The sequence below is a fragment of the Haemorhous mexicanus genome, chromosome 21 (assembly GCF_027477595.1).
Source record: "Haemorhous mexicanus isolate bHaeMex1 chromosome 21, bHaeMex1.pri, whole genome shotgun sequence".
In the NCBI taxonomy this organism is placed as follows: Eukaryota; Metazoa; Chordata; class Aves; order Passeriformes; family Fringillidae; genus Haemorhous; species Haemorhous mexicanus.
Window position 1 is genome coordinate 6,945,255 of NC_082361.1, and position 19,989 is coordinate 6,965,243.

The 19,989-nt window shown below is 46.1% G+C and overlaps 1 protein-coding gene across 1 annotated transcript in view; it reads left to right on the forward strand.

The window, feature by feature from the left end:
- The window catches only part of BRINP1 (BMP/retinoic acid inducible neural specific 1), a 90,827-nt gene that overhangs the window by 60,514 nt on the left and 10,324 nt on the right, over positions 1–19,989 (forward strand). Inside the window, exons 3-6 of the mRNA XM_059865220.1 lie at positions 3,864–4,054; positions 10,237–10,406; positions 11,662–11,767; positions 19,255–19,491. Coding sequence (XP_059721203.1) covers positions 3,864–4,054; positions 10,237–10,406; positions 11,662–11,767; positions 19,255–19,491 — 704 coding nt within the window. The remainder of the gene's footprint in view (positions 1–3,863; positions 4,055–10,236; positions 10,407–11,661; positions 11,768–19,254; positions 19,492–19,989) is intronic.

A 19,989-nucleotide genomic window follows, 5' to 3' on the forward strand; every position in this document is an offset into this window, starting at 1 on the left:
ATCTAACTTAGTTGCATAAATTATTCATCATAACATATTTGCTCAGCTTTTCTTGTCAGCTGGGAAAGCCACACATCCAAGCACAGGGAGGGCAGAGCAGAACTGGGCTTTCACCTGCTGATGTGCCCTGGGAGCAGGAAGCCCTGGGCAGGGATGGCATCAATAACAATTGGGTGGAAAAGTCTCCCTCACTGTCATGCTCTGGAGGTGGATTCTGCTCAGGGCTCATCTACTGCATGAGTGGGGACTGGGCTTGTCCCTTGGCAGCAGGAGAGGCTGGAGATGTGACAGTGATTTCTTTTAAACTCCTGCTTTTGCCTCCTGCCAGCGGTGTCAAAGGGTGATGTTGGACCTGATGTAAAAAATGAACCCACTTTTCCTTTGGACACATTTTTTATCCAAATGTCATTCTCCTTTCCTGCCTTCATTGCCCAACCCTTCCCAGTTAGCCTTGTCCACCTCCACACCCTGAATGGAGACACTCCCAGGCTCTGGGTGCTGACATATCATGGAATCCTGGAGTGGTTTGAGTCAGAAGGGACCTTAAAGACCATCCCACTCCACCCCCTGCGTGACAGGGACACCTCCCATTGTCCCAGGTTGCTCCAAGCCCTGTCCATGGACACTTCCAGGGATCCAGGGGCAGTCGCAGCTTCCCTGAAGGAGAACAGGGATCAATACCTGACCAGCTGCACGTTTCAGCTCTTTGCTGCTAAGTGATCTATTGCAAAGCAGCAAAACCAAACTCTCTGCACTTTACTGGGAACATGGAACATTCCCTCAGCCCTTTCTGAAAACGTGCTGGCTCTGGGGTGCTCTAGTCCCTCCTGGCTTTATGGATACTGCAGGAAGCAGGAATCTGAATGTGTGCTCGAGTTTTACAGGAAGGAATAAGTGTCTCTTTGGAGAGGAGGCAGAGATGGCATTCTTCCTATGCTTGCTAGTTGTGATCTTTCTGATAGAACACGGGTGTGTGTATTTATTATAAAACCTTGCCTGTCTTTGAGCATCCAGCTCTGCCTCTTCCTGTGCAGTGCAACTGCTGAAGGGGCCATTCCTTCCTCAAAGGGGATTTCCTTGTGGAGCAAGGTCTGGGATTGGAACTCTAATCTGGGATGATGGGAGAAACCTCTCTGTGGTGTCAGAGAAAAACTATTTGTCTTTACTTTTAAAGTTTTGTCTATCATTAAATTCAACTTTTACAAAATTCTGGGACAGCAGAGAACACCCCCTGCTCCATAAAGGTGATGTATTTGTTATCTGCAGACAACTTGGGAGCCAATGATCTGTTTCAATCACTCCTTGTGTTAAGAACCAGTTTTATGGAGGGGTTTTTTGCCTTTTGACTGAAGTTTTTCTAGGAAGGACGGATGTTTCTTCAGATTGCAAGGTTTGACACTAATGACTCTTGTAATGTAGTAGGAGGTGTGTTTTGTTTTGGCATTTTCACTTGGCTTGTGAAAGCAAGGAACTACAGAGGGGGCATTAGCTCAGGTGTAAGGAGATATTTTGAAGTAAATAGCTGGCACTTTGCTATTTTGATGAATGTAACTGCTGTCAGGCAGCATGGAGTGTTGTGAAGGGGCACAATCAAAATAAATACCTGCATAATTACATTAAGTCAAATAACCTAACACACGCAGAGTGGACTGAGTATAGAATCAACCTGGGCAGAAAAAAATCTGGTTTGTGATCCTGGCTTTGCAGCTGAGTCTCTGAATGTGCCTGTGTGTCAGGGTCTCTGCCAGCCAGGTAGGGTGGTTGTGCTGGGAGGACACACCCTGATGGGAAGTGCTGCCTCAGGCCAGGGTGTGTCATTCCTGGTTTGGACTGGTTGTTATGGATTATTCACACCAGCCACAGGGACAGATTTGAAGCCACGGTCCTGCTGGGAGTGCCAAGTCTGCCTGAAGGTTTCCAGTTAGTCTTTGCTGGGTTACAGTGTGATCTGGGTGCCCTGCAGAAAGGACCCCTGTCCCAGTTCATGCCTCAGAATTATACCTGTGCCATCTAATCACCCAATCCTCAAATCCAACCCCAAATCCTTTATTCTGACCAGTGGTCCCTTAACTTCTTATTTTTTTTACTGGGGCTGGCCTTTGTCTGAAGTGACTTCATTTTCTTGGAAGTGTCTCCTTGGTCCTTATCTTCATTCCCCTTGTTTCTGCTGAATTCAGCTCATTCCTCATTAGCAGAGCTAATTTTCTCCAAGAAGTTTACTCTTGGTCAGCTCTTGCACATAAAGGCTTCCTCTGCTTTAGCTGCTACTGCTGAGCCACACTAATGCTAAACAAGATTATTCCCAGAGAACACTGTTATTAAATTTCTTCTTTAACACTGGGATAATGTTAATTTTTTTCCATAGAGGCTGGTATGGGGCTGTGCTTTGGATTTTGCTGGAAACAGTGCTGATAGCACAGGTGTGCTGCTGAGCAGAGTTTACACAGGTCAGAGCTCTGCTGCCTCTCATGCCACCCCACCAGTGATGAGGTTGGGATGCACAAAGACCTGACCCCAGGTGACCCCAGGGATATCCCACACCACGGGACCTCATGCTCAGCTTGTGGGGCTGAGGAAGGAGGACGAAAGGGAGATGTGCAGTCTGTCTTCCCCAGTGACTCTGATGGAGCCCTGGAGGTGACTGAACTCCAGACTGTGATGGGAAGTGGGGAATGAACTCCTTGTTTTGCTTTGCTTGCCTGTGCAGTTTTTGCTTTATCTGCTAAACTATTGATCTCAACTCATGAGTTCTCTCACTTTCACCCTTCTGACTCTCCTCTCTCTAGGAGGAGTGAGTGGCTGTGTGGGGCTGAGATTAAACCACAACACCTATAATCTAAATAAAACATTTGTCTTAAGCCCAAGTTACAGGAATAGGTGGATGAAAAGTGACAGAGAAGCCTGTGAGCTGATGGTCTGGGAGATAGCTGAAGATAGAGCAGGTGCATTGTAGGAGAATGGGTATAAATAACATCCTCTCCTTTAAGGAAGACTTTGCTGAATAGTTTTTGAAAGACATTAATAGGTTTCTCATTTTTCAGGTGCTCAGCTGGTGATGTTTCAGAGGCCTGAATTTTAGAATGCAGGTGTGCAAGCTTTTCTCTAGACATTTCCCTCTGTGCTGTTTCAAAATGGATACCTGCAATAAAGAACTGCTTTTGCAAACATTTACTTTATTTTTTCCAAGTTGCTCTCAGTTAAAAGCATGGATTTCAGAATCACTTTGTTGTTTTTATTTTTTTTCTAAAACATGAACAAAACCTCCACTTTCATCCTGGACTCTGCTTATATCTGAATCTATAGTTTTACATTGTTTATCTCAAAACTTGTTTTCCAAAATGCTCTTTTGTCATACTCATGGTGCTGAAAGGTGAAGATGTTTGGAGAAAATGTATTTTATTTAGCTTTGCTTTGCAAAAGTGTGCTAGGAAGGCTTGTGGGCATTAGAGATATAACAATGATCAGTTTGGGCTAGATCTGTGGTTGAGACTGTTTGCTGACAGAGACCAGATTTTGCTGCTTTATGGAGAAGTGAAAGACCCCAAAGTGTGGGAGGGTGGAAAGACCAGCCTGCTTTTATTTTAGGGCAGTCCAGCTCTCTGACAGACACCTCTGATGACTCCAAGGGCACCTCCTCACCAGCCTGACCCTTGTAGTTTATGGTTATTGTGCAGTAATGTCTCACTTTTCCTCTTCTCCTCCCCTTCCCCTCTGTCCAGCCTTGTGACCTCATGTGCGTATCCACATGGGGGTGTCCAACAGGATTGGCCCCTTCTCCATCCTCCTCTCCTACCCCTGGTGACTCTCCCTGCCCCTCCAGACTGGGAGCCTCACCCCTGTTGTGTTCCTGTGTTGTGGCACAGGGAGTTTGCCCGTTGGAAGGTGAGGAACACAGCCATCGAGAGGAGGGACCTGCTCCACAACCCGCTGCCCCTGATGCCCGAGTTCCAGAGGAGCATCCGCCTGCTGGGCAGGAGACCCACCACGCAGCAGTTCATTGACACCATCATCAAAAAGTACGGCACCCACCTCCTCATCTCTGCCACCCTGGGAGGTAGGTGGCACCTGGGCTGGCTCTGGGGGTGGTATTGCAATATTTACCAATACAGCCAGACGGGACAGCCCCGAGCTTGTCTGGCCCTTGCTGCTGAACCAAATAGTGGCACTGTGGTGTTTCACCCCACAGACACTTTTGGCTGGCTGGCTGCTGCAGCTGGGCACGTGGGGACAAGTCCAGGCGTGCAGGAGCTCAGTTTTACCTCTGCTGGAGAAGCTTTAAGGCGATGGTGAAGGAAAGGAGTGGGTTCTGATGGAGGGTTTGGATCCAGAGCTTTGTTCTGACCCACAGCCTCTGAACCTAGTCCCAGCTCCACCAGAACTCCTGACCCCGTGGGTGCTGCTCCTTTTAACCCTGGGAGAGGGGAGGGAAGGGACAGGGAGCCACCAGCCAGGTACAGGAGGGGAGGTCTCAGGGGACAAAGGACACCTGGATGGCCCAGTGCCCCCCGGGGGTAGAGGGCATCCTTTGAATCTGCCAATCACTGACGCCCTTCTGGAATGCCAGGACTGACAGACAGTGCTGGGAGGGGTCAGGGAAGGGGGAAGGAGAGGTGATTGACACACCTGGCAGGGAATTATCAGGGAGGGATTGGAGGTTCTGGGGTTAACCCTAAAATCACAACACAACAGGGTGGGGAAGGCACTGGGCAGTGCTGGAAGTGTGTCCAGTTTGGCACAGCAGGGGCTGTGGCAGTGGTGAGGGGAGCAGGGCATCTGTCACTCTAGGACACAACATAAAATGATGTGCACGCTGGACTCTCCAAGGTAAAAAACAGGGAAGTTTAATTTCTGACTCCAACATTTATAGATTTCCAAAAGTGACAGTGGATTGGAGGGTGACAGTGCCACCTCTCCAGTGACACTGGACAAACCAACAGTCCATCAAATTTCTCCTCCTCCAGAAAAGAATGCAAAACAATCAGTTATTTACAGAAAGTGCACGAGCAAGGTCATTACAAAAATGCAAACATCAAAAGGCTTAGAAGAACTTAAAAAAACCAGGGCAACAGGCATCTGTTGTGAGGAAAAGCTGAGGGAGATGGGGCTGTTCAGTCTCCAGAAGAGATGACTGAGAGAAGACCTCATTAATGAGTATAATAATCTAAAGGGGGGTGCCTTGAGCATGGATCAGACTCATCTTGGTGGTGCCAGCAACAAGGACAAGAGGAACAGGCAGAAACTCTTGCCCTGGAAGTTCCAGCTGAACGTGACGAAGAATTTCTTGGGAGCATTGGAACAAATTGCCTAGAGAGGGTGTGGAGTCTCCTCACAGAAGTTATTCCAGAACCAGCTGGGTGCAGTCCTGTGCCACGTGCTCTGGGATGACCCATGGAGCAGGGAGGCTGAACCTCATACCCCACTATGGTCCTTTCCAGTCTGAACCACCCTGTGCCTCTGAAAGCAGTGGGGGCACAGGCCAGGCTGCAGCTCCCCCTCCCAGAGCCCACCTGTGTCCCCAAAGAGCCTTTGCAAATGAATTCAGAGTGTGAGGTGGGAGTTGTGCCCCTGGGCTGCTCTGACCCTGTGTGTCAGGAGAAACACGTCCCTCAGCTGGGGGGACTGTCCTGCCAGCCCTGCACCACTGCCCTCAGCTTCACAACAGAATGTGCTCACCCCTCTTTTTCACAGGATGAAAACAAAAGCAGAGGGGGAAAAACATCCTTTCTTGCTGGAACTGGAGGAATTTTAAAGAGCTCCAGGAAAAGGGAGTTCAAGGAGTTGGGCAGGGAGCGTGAACAGAGGGGAAGAGATGGCCAGAAGGCTGAATGCATTAACATGGAGCAGACTTCTGGAAAAACAGCAGTTCAGTAAAATTCAAAATGTGTATGCAAGGGCTGCAGAGAGGTCTGTGTGTGCACAGAATGTGTCAGGGATGACATCAGAGAGAGCCCTGTAGGGCCATGAACTCCTGAGCAGGCGCTGCTGGTGGTGCTGCAGGAACATTTTGAGTAGCTACTGTTGAAACTGGAGGGGTGAAAATCAGCAGCTCCTATTGATGTTTACTACTGGTTCTTTTTTCCACTCTGTATTATTTTCATGGTTCTTTTCCCCCTTTGGGGTGTGCCTTTCTTTCATTTACATGCTGTTCTTCCAAGAACAACTATCTGTGAGGAGGATTCTGCAGTGGTAAAGGGTCAATTTTACTTCAGAATTTCTTGTTGTTGCTTCTTCTAACGTACCTCACCTCCAGCCTTGCCACATTGCTGTGTTTGTAGTGAACTTTGAGGAATTTCTGGCCATCTGTCTGTTCCCAGAGCATTCTGCAGACACTGGGATGAGATTAGATGTGTGCATGATTCATGCACAAATTAGGTGGGTAGGTAAATTGGCACAGTTCCCCTGAAGTCCAATGGCCTCTGGTGTGGTGATGTCCTTCAAAGATCCTTGAGCTGCTGTTCCAGTCCAGGCACCTAGACAAGTCCATTCCATCAGCAAGAAATGTGAGAGAAAGGTTTCCAAGCATGGAAGAGCCCAAGTGACTGCTTTCTTCAGGCCTTAATGAAGTCTGGGTAAAGAAAAACTGCTTTTTATTGAGGAATTCACTTTTCAAGACCATGTTTTACAGAGCCCAAGACAGCCGAGTAGAGATTTCTAATTTTTTTTTTTTTTTGCTGGTTTACTTTTTTTCCATTGACATTCCTCTTTTTCTTGCCACTCACATCCATGAAAATTCAAAATAAGAAAGACCTTTGATGGTAAAATATATTTTTAATTTTGCCTGGCTGAGGCTGTAAATTATTCACAGGGGCTTGTTTCTTCCCCTGATTTTACAACACAACAACTTTAAATATGCAGAGGCTTGTCATGAGAACTGCTGTTGGAGGGGAGCACTAAACACCCCACCAGCCCTGAGCACGGTGAGCAATGGTGGGGAGAAAAAGAGGATTTATCTTGGCAGTGGCAGTCCCAGGGAAGATGCAGCTGGAGCTGGGCATGCATTATGCAAGGAGGACACGCTCTGATCACAGTCTGGGGCTGGACAAGAGCTCTGGGACATAAAAGCAGCCACATCCTGGCTCTGGTGTGTCCCCAGCAGAGCTCCAGGCAGTTGTGCCCTGGGTTATGGCTGTTTGTAGCTCAGCCTGGTGTCTGAGGAGGTGGCAGGGAGTGACAAGCACGCAGGGAATTGGCTGGCTTGAAAGGTTGGCTGCTGCATGGCCCCCAGGAGGGTGGGACACGGAGCAGCACCAGGTTTTCACACCTGGCCACAGGAGGAACAGCTCCAGTGCCTTTCAGCCTGCAGAGCAGCCAGTAAAAACCCAGCTCTGCTCCAGTCTGCTCCTGACAAAGGCACTGGTGAGGGGGCACTTGGAGGGCATCCATGCTCTGGGATGGAGCACACGGAGCTGAGAGCCAATTTTCAGGAAAATCCCTCAAGGAAAAACAACTTGGAACATATCATTCACTTAATTAAAGGAGAAATTAAGACTTAATAATGCAGGAAAATTCTGTTAACCTCTCTTGATCCAAGAGTTGCTTTCCCATGTGACCCCTCCATGGGGATGCTGTGCTTTTCCAGCTCTGCACAGAGCTACACACAACAGGTTTCCAGCAGCAGTGTCCCTGCTCAGCACCCCTCAATCCTAGGGACAGCACTGCTCCTTCAAAAAAAGCATCATCACTCATGGCCTTCTCTGTTTTCTTCCTTTGGAGGAAAAAAAATGACAACTTTTGTGGGGAAATCACTGATCCCCACTGCCCCAGAGCACAGATTTTTCTTCTCTGCTGAGTTTCTCAGTGCCTGGTTTGTGTTGTGAAGGGACCAAACCCAAGAGGAGATCTGACAGCAGTGCTGCTGCCTGATGGGATTCCACCCAGGCTTCCTGCCTGCCCTCTGGCCAAGGATTCCAGCCTCAGCATTCCTCTAGTGACAATGAGCCAGGCTGGAATGAAAAAGTCCTGATTTTTATGCTTTGGCTGTTAAAATGAGGCATGATTTTTTTCCAGGAAAGTTGTTTGGTTTCTTTTTTTTTGTTTTTTTCCCCAGTTATTGGTGTAATTGATGAAGAGTTGATGGCTGTGCATCACAGCTAAGGGGAGAATTATCCCAGATCTTCCTTCTCCTGCCACAGCCTCACAAAATGGTGGCAAAACATAATTTCTCATTTCCCTCTGCTGCATCTCCTTGCAGTTAAATGCTTCTGTTACATGAGAGATCCAGAACTTCTGGCTCAAAATACACTTTCCCACTGATCCAGCCTTTTCAAATGAGTTGATTCATAAAAATGACAAAGTTCCTTCAAATCCCCCTGAAAACCACAAAGAGATGAAACTCAAAAATGCATTGAGTGGTCAGTGCAGTGACCACTGCTCCTCACACTAATCACAGACATTTTATTTATCCCCTGTGCCTTGCTGAGTGTTTGCTGTATTCACCTGTTGTGTCTCATTAGATGCAGGGGGTTAAATCCTCTGGAAGATGGATTGACTTTGTTTGGGTGGACAGAGCCTGATGTGGCAGAGCCTTGATCCCTGCCCAGGTCCCCTCACAAGCTCTACACCTAACAATGGTAATGGTGATAAAGGAAATCCAAGCTGGTCATTTTCCAGGGAAAATGCTTTTGTGAGAGGTAACAACGATGGCATTGTTACTACCACAGCTTTGATAGTAGTGGAAGGCTAGTCTGTTATTTTTAACAAAATATTAAAGACAAAGTTTTACATGCCTAACTTCTCCACTTAGGTCCTGCAAACCTAATTAAAAGATTTCAACTGATCAATTCTTTTGATGAAAAGTACCTTCTTTCCACAAAATAAAAAAAAAAGTGAATTTTTCATCTTAAAGCCAAAGGCTGAATACTCAACACAACTATTGCTTGAAAAACTGAAATCTAATAAAAATATTTTGATTTTCAGCCAGAATATTTCTGGTTTGTTTTCAGGCATTTGGCTTTCAGATAAAAGCTGGAAAATTTCCAGGGAAAGTGAGGGGGAGGGCTTACTGGGATTTTGGGTTATTTTTTTCATATATGCAATAAAAGAAATCATTTGGATGTATCAAATTGTTTTAGCTAGTAAGAATATTAAAGAAAAGTAAGTCCTTGCTCTCTTAAAAAAATTATGCAAAGATGATGAAAAGTGAAATATTTTTTGGCCTTGAAAGCAGTGGTACATATTTTTTGGACCATGCTATCACTGCCAGAGGCAGTGAATTCATCAGTGGTTCATCTATCAAATCAGAACAAGCACCATTCTTCTCATTAAGAGAGTTATGTAGAAATGGCACATTCCTCCTCTAGTTGTGTCTTCTCTTCATTTATTAAAATCCAAGTTTCACGTGTTAAGGATGCAGGATGGCATTCCACCTTTTAAGACCTCTCACAATGCCAGCCTTTTGTTAAGAATGGACTGGATTTTAACGTGTCTCACCCAGCACAAATTGAATTATGAGGTAAATAGTCCTTCTCAGCTGCATGTCCTTTTCAGACGTGTTTTGTTACATTCGGGTCTCTGCTGATGTTTATCAGTTCTTAACTGCTTCTCTCCCAGATTCTCTGTGGTTACCATTTCAAAATCACCTGCTTTTGTCCCTTATCTTGTATGGTATTTTCACTCTATTTATATTTCCTGGATGAGTCTCTGGGAGAGGAAAGAAGGCAGCAAAGGGGGTTAGTTCAAATTAACTTTCTTATTTGCTCTTTCCTCTGATTAATTCTCTTTACTCATCCCCTTCCCCGTCCCCTTTTGCAAGGCCACTGGGAGCTGAAGAGGGCCAAGTGACATTTGTTTGTCCACTGCACACTGTGTTCTGCTTGCAGTCATCATCCATCCCTTCTAGGAGTCAGGCCAGACAGACACTTGCACAAAGTGAGATCTCCTCTCAGGTGTGCATCATTCAAGAGGCACTGCCTACAGAGAGAACATGCCTCAGGTGGAACAGATGGGCTGAATCCTTTGTGGCAAAGCTCTGCTGGCTAAAAAATGTCCAAAATGTTGTCTACTCAAATCAGTGGAGCTGCTTTACTTATCTGGTGGACTTGGCCTTGCTGTCTGAATAGAGGAGGAGGCTTCTGTACGTCCCCCTGGGGTGCTGGTGCTGGTGAGGAAGGGTGGATTCCTCCAAGAGTGCTCTAGGTGTGGGACTTTTCTTTCTTTAGGTGCAGTAGATGACTCCATTTGCTCCTGTTAAGGTGGCCCTGCCTGGCAGCCTGAAATCTCCTTTTCTCTCTGCTGCAGGAGAGGAGGCCTTGACCATGTACATGGACAAAAGCCGCCTCGACAGAAAGTCAGGAAACGCCACCCAGAGCGTTGAAGCTTTGCACCAGCTCGCCTCCTCCTACTTTGTAGATCGTGATGGCACCATGAGGAGACTCCATGAGATCCAGATCTCTACCGGAGCAATCAAGGTACCACATCCTGCCTTAGGAAGAGGAAAAAAGATTGTCTGCCTTGTATGGATTCTCTAGGGATTTGGGGCAGGGCTTTGCCAAGTCCGATGTCTTCTTTGAGCACAAGTTCTTTTGTTCCCAGGGTTAGGTTTTCTCTTGTTCAATTGAAGAATTGATTTCCCCAGGGTCACTAATGTCTGGAAAGAGGTGGGCATTCAGGTGGTTGTGTAGGACAGGAGACTTTCACTAAGAGTGACAGTGACTTCTGGAAGGGAGAGAGGAGCAGAGGACCCAGATCAGTGATGGAGGTTGGAAGGGAAAGGCAGGTCTGTGAAATGAACAACCCTGTGCCTCCTAGGAGTGTTTGTCTCCTGGGGCTGTAAGGCTGCAAAACATCTCTCAGCTGAATTTGCTACAAGAAATGGTGAAAAACTCAGTGTGGCATTACTGAGGCTTCTGGAATGAAACAGACTGAGAGACAGCTTGGGGGTTGCAGCAGGAAGGAAGGGAAGTGGCTCCGAGAATACAAAACAGGGAAAATGGCTCTGCAAAGGCTGCCTTCTCTGAAAGCAATCATCCTACACTGGGCAGGGATTTTATTGTTGCTGAGTTCACTCCAGGGAAGGTGATGTGGATGGAGTCGTCATTGTTAGCCATTTCTGAAAGGTTTCAGCTCTCGTTATTGTTCTGTGCTGTCTCATGGCTGAGGCTGTTCCCTTCTGGATGGGAAATTGTATTGAGATATTGGAACAGTGACAGCAGATAATCACCCGTGGTGAATTCCAGAAGGGCAGGAAACCAACAGCAGCAGCACTGCAGGTCATCTGTGCCTCCATCCATCCTCAGCACAGGGCTGCTGTTCACATCTGTTGTGGGAGCACCAGGCACCACTGTGGGCTGGCAATCCATCTCTGTTTCTTGCTTTCCAATAAGAGAAGCCAGGGAATAATTCCTCTACAGGCTTCTGATGCTCTCCAATGGAGATCCTCTGTGAGAGACATCAATCTGCAGGATCCCATTGCCAAGCCCAGAATAACCTGAGGTCCCCTAAAGAAAGCAGCCACAATTCCTTCTGATTTTTCAGTTTGTGACTGCACCAACCATTAGCAGGGTCTGTGCAGGGTGGGGATTTTTCTTCCCAACTAGGGAAGATGTGTTTTGGGTTTTATCAGATGGTGACAAGGAGTCCTTGAATTAAAAGATTTTAAAAGCCTGGGGAAGGTGTGGTGCTGCAGTCCAAGGGAACATTCTCTCTTTTCTACATCCTCTGCAGGTAACAGAAACTCGGACCGGCCCCCTGGGCTGTAACAGCTACGACAATCTGGACTCTGTGAGTTCTGTCCTTCTGCAAAGCACTGAGAGCAAACTCCACCTGCAAGGTAGGGCCCAGGGACCAGGGAGGGGGGTGGAAATGGGAGAGGAGTGCCCTTTTTCTGAGCCTTTCCCCCTCTTTTCTTTGCTGTGATTCTGCTGTGTCTGGAAGTTCCCTGCAGCTTCTGGTGGCTTCACACGAGGCTCAGCTGAGCAGAGCTAGGGCTGACCCCAATGAAGTGCCTGTCCCTGCCACTGAATTTTGATGGACTTCTGTGTATGATACACACACCAACATAAAAAAAAAGTGACCTCTTCCATCAGTACTGAAGGAGAATTCTGCCCACGTCCCTCCGTCCCTCCCGAACTGCTGATTTGTGTAAGAGGTTTGCAGATCAGCTCTCAGGACTCTCTAATGACCATAATCTTTGGGAAAAGTCACAGAGGTTTTATTTGGATGCTAGAAGCCATGGCTTCAGTCCCAGATGGGGAGCTAGTCCAAAAGTCAACAGATAGAGGTCATGGCTGAATTAATAAATAAATACATGCTGGTTAGCAAGAAGTCAACTTCAGTAGAAGGAGGAAAATCACTGGGCATGTAATTCATGAAGGTTATTCCCAAGTTTTTGACAAAATAAGGAAATGTGGGATTTAATTGCTCATTTGCCCAGATGGTTTTATTTCTCAAATCCTTGTACTTGCACAAATTTTAATTTTTCAGATGAATGGGCTACATTACATCTTCCGCTTTGAGTATAATTTGGCAAGTGCTGTTTTAATCTTTGGTTTCACAGAAACTGGGTTTCATTTACCAAGTAATGTTGTGGATATAATATTATTGTTGTTATTATTTGCCTTTAAAAATAATATGCAGGTTGTTTTCACTATGGCAGTGATTATCCAAATCACTGAGTTCTAGTTCTTACCTAATTAACAATAAGCAGTTTGAGAGGGTTTTACACTGTGATGGTAGCTGCTGGTAATGAAAACCCAAGGATGACACATGAGATAAGTGGGGAAACAGCTAAATCAGTAGGCAGCTCGGGTTATAGGCAGACAAGTGGGTAAATCAATAGACTGCTATTGGTTATCTGATCCTACAAGAGAGGACATAAACCAAGGGAGGGGGAAGGAGGTGGAGGAAAAGGGAAAAATTAGGAGAGAGAGGGGATGAGGCTGTGATCTCTGATGGGAGTAGACAGAGAACATTTGGGGTCAACCACACGTGGGTTTCGTGGAGCTCCATGGCTGCACCCAGTGCAGGGAGAGGCTGGAGCCAAGCCAAAGGAGACAGCGAGGGAAGGGAGGAAGGCAGGAGCTCTTCCTAATAGAACAAAGTGACCTTTAAAGCTCCACCTGAGCTTTCTACCTAATCTGGAGTGTGGTTCTTGGGATAATTACCCAGGATCCTTCCTCTGCTCGGAGAGGCCTCATCACAAATTAGTCACAGGGCTGCAGCAGGTAATGGATCGTGACCAAGGCTCCTCTGATCTGATTAGCAGCTGAGCGTGAGCTGCTGACAGAAATCCATGTTCCTGCCTTTGTGTCACTCCAGCTCTGAGCCTGGCTCAATAAAAGAGCAGCTTCTTCGTGACAGGGAGAATTTCTCTGTCTGAACTTGCTGCTGCCCAGCCCTGGGACTTGGGGTTTCAAAGCTGTGCCTTTCAGGAGACACAGTGGGTGGAATGTGGCACTGAGTGCCCTGGTCTGGTTGGCAAGGTGGTGATCAGCCAAAGGCTGGGCTCAGTCATCATGGTGGTCTTCTCCAACCTAAATGATTCCATGAGCCCATGTAGGGTTTGGGCAGGTTGATTTTGGGGGAGGATGGTGCAGGGTGTCTGGTGCTGCACTTGTGGTTACTGAGACAATAAAGAATCACTAATTTATAAACCAGTATCCTTGTGGGCCCAGCATGCATGACATGCTCTGGGGTCGATATACACATAGATATACACAATATTTATCACAGAAGGTCTCCCTTTCTCCCAGCACCCCCTGGAGCAGGATCCCTGTGGTGATACAGGGCAGGGTGGCAGCAGCTCTACAGCAGCCTCTTGGGAAAGGGGGATTTGTGTTCCCTGGACCAGTGTCCTGGGCAGAAATTGGAACATTTGACTAAAAAACCCAACATTTTGAAGAATTTCAGGAACTCCAAATTTCAGAGGCATGTCCTGTTGTATCAATATTGTTATTGACACCTGTGCTGTTCTAAGCTGTGCTACAACAAAAAGGAAATGTTGAATATCAGGTCATTTGCTACATCAAATTTGGTCACATATTATAATACTATACATAATGCATGTTGTATACAATACTTATATAGTATTAAATATATTATATTTCAATATTTACTATTATATATGAGTAAATACCCTTATATATTATACATCAATAACTACATAGAGAGACGTATTCTATACCTGCATAGCATATATGATAGCATAACATTAGAATTTACATTCTAATTACTATTAAAGCTTTTTCCAAGATGGAAAGAACAGTAATGGCAACACAAAACATTTCAGCTTTTCACTGCAGTGAAATGAGGGAGTATGAAAAAATACATTTAGAAAGTCAAAAGTGCTTTTGGAGTCAACATGCTCTCGCAAAATGCTTCAATGGAACTGCATTTTCAACAGAGAACTCTTCTGTGGAAAATGTTTCAAATAGCTCTAATTTAGAGCTGGGGAAATTTACCTCTTTTAATGCAGGAAGCCTTTTATATACAGTCTAAAGCCAAACATCTATCTCTAATAGTTTTTCTGGGTGAATTAAGGACATGTTCCCTTGTCAGATACTTCATATTCTGCCTGTAGTTATCTAAGACAAACCTATACCAAATCTGTGCTGCTCTTCATTTTTAAAGAGGAACTTCATGCTTTACAAAGTGGCAGAATTCCTCCTCTGATCAATAAATTGCCTAAAAAACTAAGATATCCAAGTCAGCAGCAAACCTTCCTTGTGCATCTTATCAGTTCCTGAGACTGCTGTTGGGGAAGAGCCCATTCCTTGTGCCCCCTGGCTTGGATTGAGGGATTCTCCCCATGGAAATGGTCCAAAATCCCAGTTTTTAAGACCAGCTTGCCCCTCTTCTTGGCTGCTGACTTGAGGTTGTTTCATCAGTAGACAGCAGTGAAATATTGAATACATATATATATATATATATATACACACACACACACACACACACACACACACACACACACACACACACGCACATATATATGTTTTTTTTGAATGTTTTCAATATCCAAATAACTTTCTTAGAGAGCAACACAGCATTTGGGATATTTTATTAGGGTTGTGGCTGGCAGCAAGGCTTTCCCTGCTAGCACAAGCTGCTCAGTGGGGCTGTTATATTCCAGCTTTCCTGCTTTACAGGTAGCAACAGAAGCACCCAGAGCAGTGGTCTCAAAAGACTGATGCCTCCTGTGCTTTACTGACAATCATAACTCACTGAATTCCAGCAATATTTAGTCCCTGGGCATGGGATAGAGCTACACATGAAAGAGAGGATGCCAGGATTGGGTGAGGTGCTGCTGCTGGCACAGAGCTTGTGAAATCTCTTGCTGATATCCAAACACAGAGATGCTCAGAACTAAAGCAAAAAGATTCATATGAATAAATTGATATCAATATAATTGATATGAAAAAAATCGATATGCCGTTGTCTGGGGATGATGAGGAATCTGTAAATATTTAGTTGTATATATATAAAATACTTCTGTGGAAATAGGCACAGCTGTATTTCAGCTGTGAAATTGCTGGTTGAGCACCAGAAATTTCAGCTGTGAAGTTTCTGGTTTCTTCCACAAGGAACTTCCTGGCTGGAAGTTGTGGGTCACCTGTAATCCCAGCAGCTGTTCCAAGTCAGGGGTTGTGTGTGGAGTGTGCACACTGGTGCTCCAGTGAGTGGCTGGATTTGGGTGTCACTTGTGCAAACACAGCTCTGTGTGGGCTTCTTGTCAAACGCTTCAGGCAAAACTGCTTTTCTGATGAAATTAAGTCTTTAGAAAAGTGTTTTGTTGAGTTGGTGCTAAGTGTACAAAGGTCTGATTGCCCCCTAAACATTATATTATTTCTTACAAGAGGATGTTTTTCTGGAAGTGTTATTTTTTTTTTTCAGAAACCATGAGTTTTATGGGCAAAAAGCAAGGATCCATGTGAAGCACTGCAGTGTTAAAACATGATGAGTTTTGGAGGTTACAGGGTATTCACACTTCTGCATCTGCTGGAATGCACTGTGGATGTCCCTTGCATTGGGAGGTCCTTTCCTTGAAACTTCAGTTGCTTTTTTCACACCTATTCCTTCCAGAAAAAAAAATAAAATTAAAATCTCCAAAGCCAGGATCATTTGTAGCTGGGACCAAACAGCTTGTTGTGCTTTATCCAAGTTCAAATTCAAAGAGAAACTGTGGAGAACTTGAGAGCCTGAGGTAATTTGATCATACTCAAAGAGCCAGAGCAGGTTGCTCCTCCACGAAGCAGAGTGGAAAATGTGTTCATGGGACTTGGACCATGAATGAAGAGTCAGTGCACATCAAGAAGTCCAGCTCTGCTCTCATGTGAGCTTGAAAGCTCAGTGAGTGCAGCTGCCTCCAGGCTCTCTGGTCCCCTTTGTGGATCAGTTCTCCAACAGCACTGCACTTTCATTCCATCCTGAAGGAAAGTTTGGGATCCCGGCAGGTGGGGCCAGCACTTACATCAGTGTGAGGATCTGACAGGGGACCATCCCTCTGTAGTGGTTGTTTCAGATAAATCATAGAATTCCAGAATGGGATTGGAAGGGACCTTAAAGCTCATCCCTTTCCACCACACTGCCATGGGCAGGGACACCTCCCACTGTCCCAGGTTGCTCCAAGCCCTGCCCAGCCTGGCCTTGGACACTTCCAGGGATCCAGAGGCAGCCACAGCTGCTCTGGGAACCTGTGCTAGGGCCTCAGCACCCTCACAGGGGAGAATTTCTTCCTAATGTCAAATCTAAAATCTTCCTAATGTCAAATCTATTCTCTTTCAGTTTAAAGTCACTCCCCCTTGTCCTAGAATCACAATCCCTGGAAGAGGCTGAACTTCAGGACTTCCTGAAGACAGCAGGAAGAAATCTGAGCTTCTTGTTGAGACACATCTCAAAAAAGACCTCAGAGGGATCTGAAAATAATGATTCTCTGCAGGCCAGTTTTGAGGTGTTTGCAGGGATGCTGTCCTGGTCAGCTCTTTGTGTGTTCCTTCCAGTCCCCAACAGCAATGCAGAAAAGGCAGCAGGGTCTATGCAGAAAGTGTCTCTGAATGCCAGGGTGGAAATCTTTCCTTGTGTCAGTGTCACAAACACATTCCCAGCTGGAGGGTGCTCCAAGCTCATGGGGATGGAGCACCCTCCAGCCTTGCTCCATGCTCAGCAAGCTGCCCCTCTGCCAACGGGGTCAGGCAGAGGGGCAGCTTGCTGCCACCAGGCACCATGCTCACCCAGGCCAGGGGCAGAGGAAACAGGGCTCCCTGTGCCTTCCACAGCCTCCTGAGCCCCCAAACCTGCTCTTCCAGAGGGACCTCATTAAGGCTGAGGTGCTTCTCTGGATCCAAAAGCAAAAGGGTAATGGGGGTCCCAGGGTCACCACCTGCTGTTTTTCTCTTGTCTGGGGTGAACACAACCCATCAGAGATGGGCCTGCACTCCTGAAAGGGGTCACAACCCTTTTTGCTATTCCTGCACACTCTCATCCTCTGAATTATTGTCTGAGTTTCATTCCACTCCAGTGAGCTGTCAGGCATGGCTCTGGTAATGCAGTGCAGCAGAAGCACAAACAGATGGTGACTGACCCGCGTGCCTTCACTGCAGCGCAGCTCAGCGCTGCCATCAGCTCCTCACACTGCCCCTCCAGCCCTGGCCTCTTCCAGGGGGGTCCCTGTCAGGATCCAGGACATTCCTCTGGCTGCCCTGGGTGATTTGAGATCCTGACAAAGAGCTCAGAGACCTTGGCACGCAGTCAAAAACACCTGTGCCTTTGATTTTAGTCCATGGAAAAAATTACCAACTTTGTGGGAACAGTTACAAGCCACAAGAGTTTGAGTAGAATGATAGTGAATTTGTCCCAGGGTGAAAAAGTAGAATTTTGGAGTTTTTAGAATGGGGTTCAAGAAGCAATATGGAGGAATCTGGGCATGTCCTGTCCCTCTTCTCCTTCTTCTTGTCCTCCATCTTCTGCTGGGATGGTGGCACTTTTGGATTGGTTTAGAGTAGAGACAGACTGTCTAACACAGGTGATAGGTATTGGAAAATTATTGTAAATAAAGTACACCTAGTTCTTAGGATAAAAAACTAACACCACCCCAAGGGCAGGGACTGTGCCACAACCTGACCTGCTGGACAGATCTCAGCAGGTCAGAGAAAGAATGTGACAGATAAGGAAAAATAAACAACCTTGAAAAGCAGAACCAAGGAATCTCGACTTCTTCTTCGGTTGCAGGGCTGGGAAAAAAAAAAAAAACCAGACTTTCTAATACCTCAGGGATCATCTCAACCACAGAAACCTGAGAGATCCCCTGAAAGGCTTGGAGTTATTGTCCCCTGAAAGGCTTGGAGTTATTGTCCCCTGAAAGACTTGGAGTTATTGTCGCCTGCCTCATGCTCCACAGACACTGACAGGGGCTGACAGGCAGCACTGACCAGGTAGGAGCAAACAGCTGGGAATCCTCAGGGAGATCCACAGGGAGTCTGGAGGAGGACAGGATGGAAGACCACGTACACTGTGCACAGGGCAAACACTTAGAGTGTTATTGCATCCTCTGGTACCTGAGCAAGGGGGCACTTACACTGATGCCTGCACAGATGGATGCATACACAAACACTTGCCATGCAGAAAGGGACAAGGGGATAGATCTCCCTGCTAATGTAAGTCTGCCAACCAACACTGAAATCATCAGCACTAAATCCATTTGCACTTTTATAGGATTTGGCAAGTAGCCTTCCTAGCAGGGAGCAAGCTGTGAAGGCTCAGGTACCCAACTCCTGTATTTATGCTGTGGGAGCTGGGCACTTAACTCTGCAAGGCACTTTTAAAAATCCCCTCTCATGGTATTTTCCTTTCTTCTGTTTCCTGTTCCTTCTCATTTTCCATTTCAGTGTGTATTTCCCTTCTTTCTGTGGAACCAAACCCATTTAGTATCTCTCAAAACAGGTCAAAGCAGCATAATGTTCATTGCTTCAGAACTAGCCCTTGGTTTCAGGAGACAAAAACACCACACCTGGGAATAAGGGAGGCTTTGCATTCAGGGCCAAGTACTGTGCTGGGATCTGGGAATGGGATGAAAGGGTGTTGGGGAAGGGGAATTTTCTTGTCACCCTTCTCCTGCAGAGGAGATGGGCTCTGTTCTCAGCTAAATCACTGCTTTCCCTGGAGGGATGCAATTTGTACCTTCCTTATTCACAACAGCTTTTAATTCTTCACCACAACTTTCCCAAACTGTTAATGAAACAGGTTTTGAAAAGACGAACAAATACCAGAAATTACTTTTTAATTCACTTCACTTTTCCTCCCATAACCCTGTTGTTCTCTCTCCAGGTCTCCAGATCATCTTCCCTCAGTATTTACAAGAGAAGTTTGTCCAGTCTGCCTTGAGTTACATCATGTGCAATGGGGAGGGCGAGTACATCTGCAGGGACAGCCAGTGCGGCTGCCAGTGCTCCGAGGAGTTCCCACAGTGCAACTGCCCCATCACCGACATCCAGATCATGGAGTACACCCTGGCAAACATGGCCAAGACCTGGACAGAAGCCTATAAAGATCTGGAGAATTCAGGTATTTGAGCAAAACTCGCTTTTTCAATTTGTGGCAGGTTACAACCTGGTAAAAATCTTTTATTCCCTCAGTATAATGCTCTAGTTTGGCTAAAAAATAGAAGATTTGAACCCAAAGGCAGGATCTTAGTCTTGAAAGTCTTACCCTTTTTTCCTCTAATAAACAAACAGACAGGAACACACACCACACATGGAATTATGTGTACAGCAATATTTTACGTGGAAGTATATATTTGGTTAAAATTTTTCATACCAAACCATCTCCAAATCTCTTTAACAGTTTTACAGAGAAAACTTCCACAATATGAATGATGCAGAAATTGCTTTTCAGATTTGCATGAATGCTTTATTTTGCTTTGGTGGAAGCAATTCAGAGGGAGAAGAGCCCACAGGCCAGAGCACCCCTCCTTTGAGGCAGGGAGAAGGGAAAATGACTCCTCTGTGCTGCAGGGCAATGTTTGCTGTTGGGAACATTTCTCTTTTCCACTTTCTCCCCAGG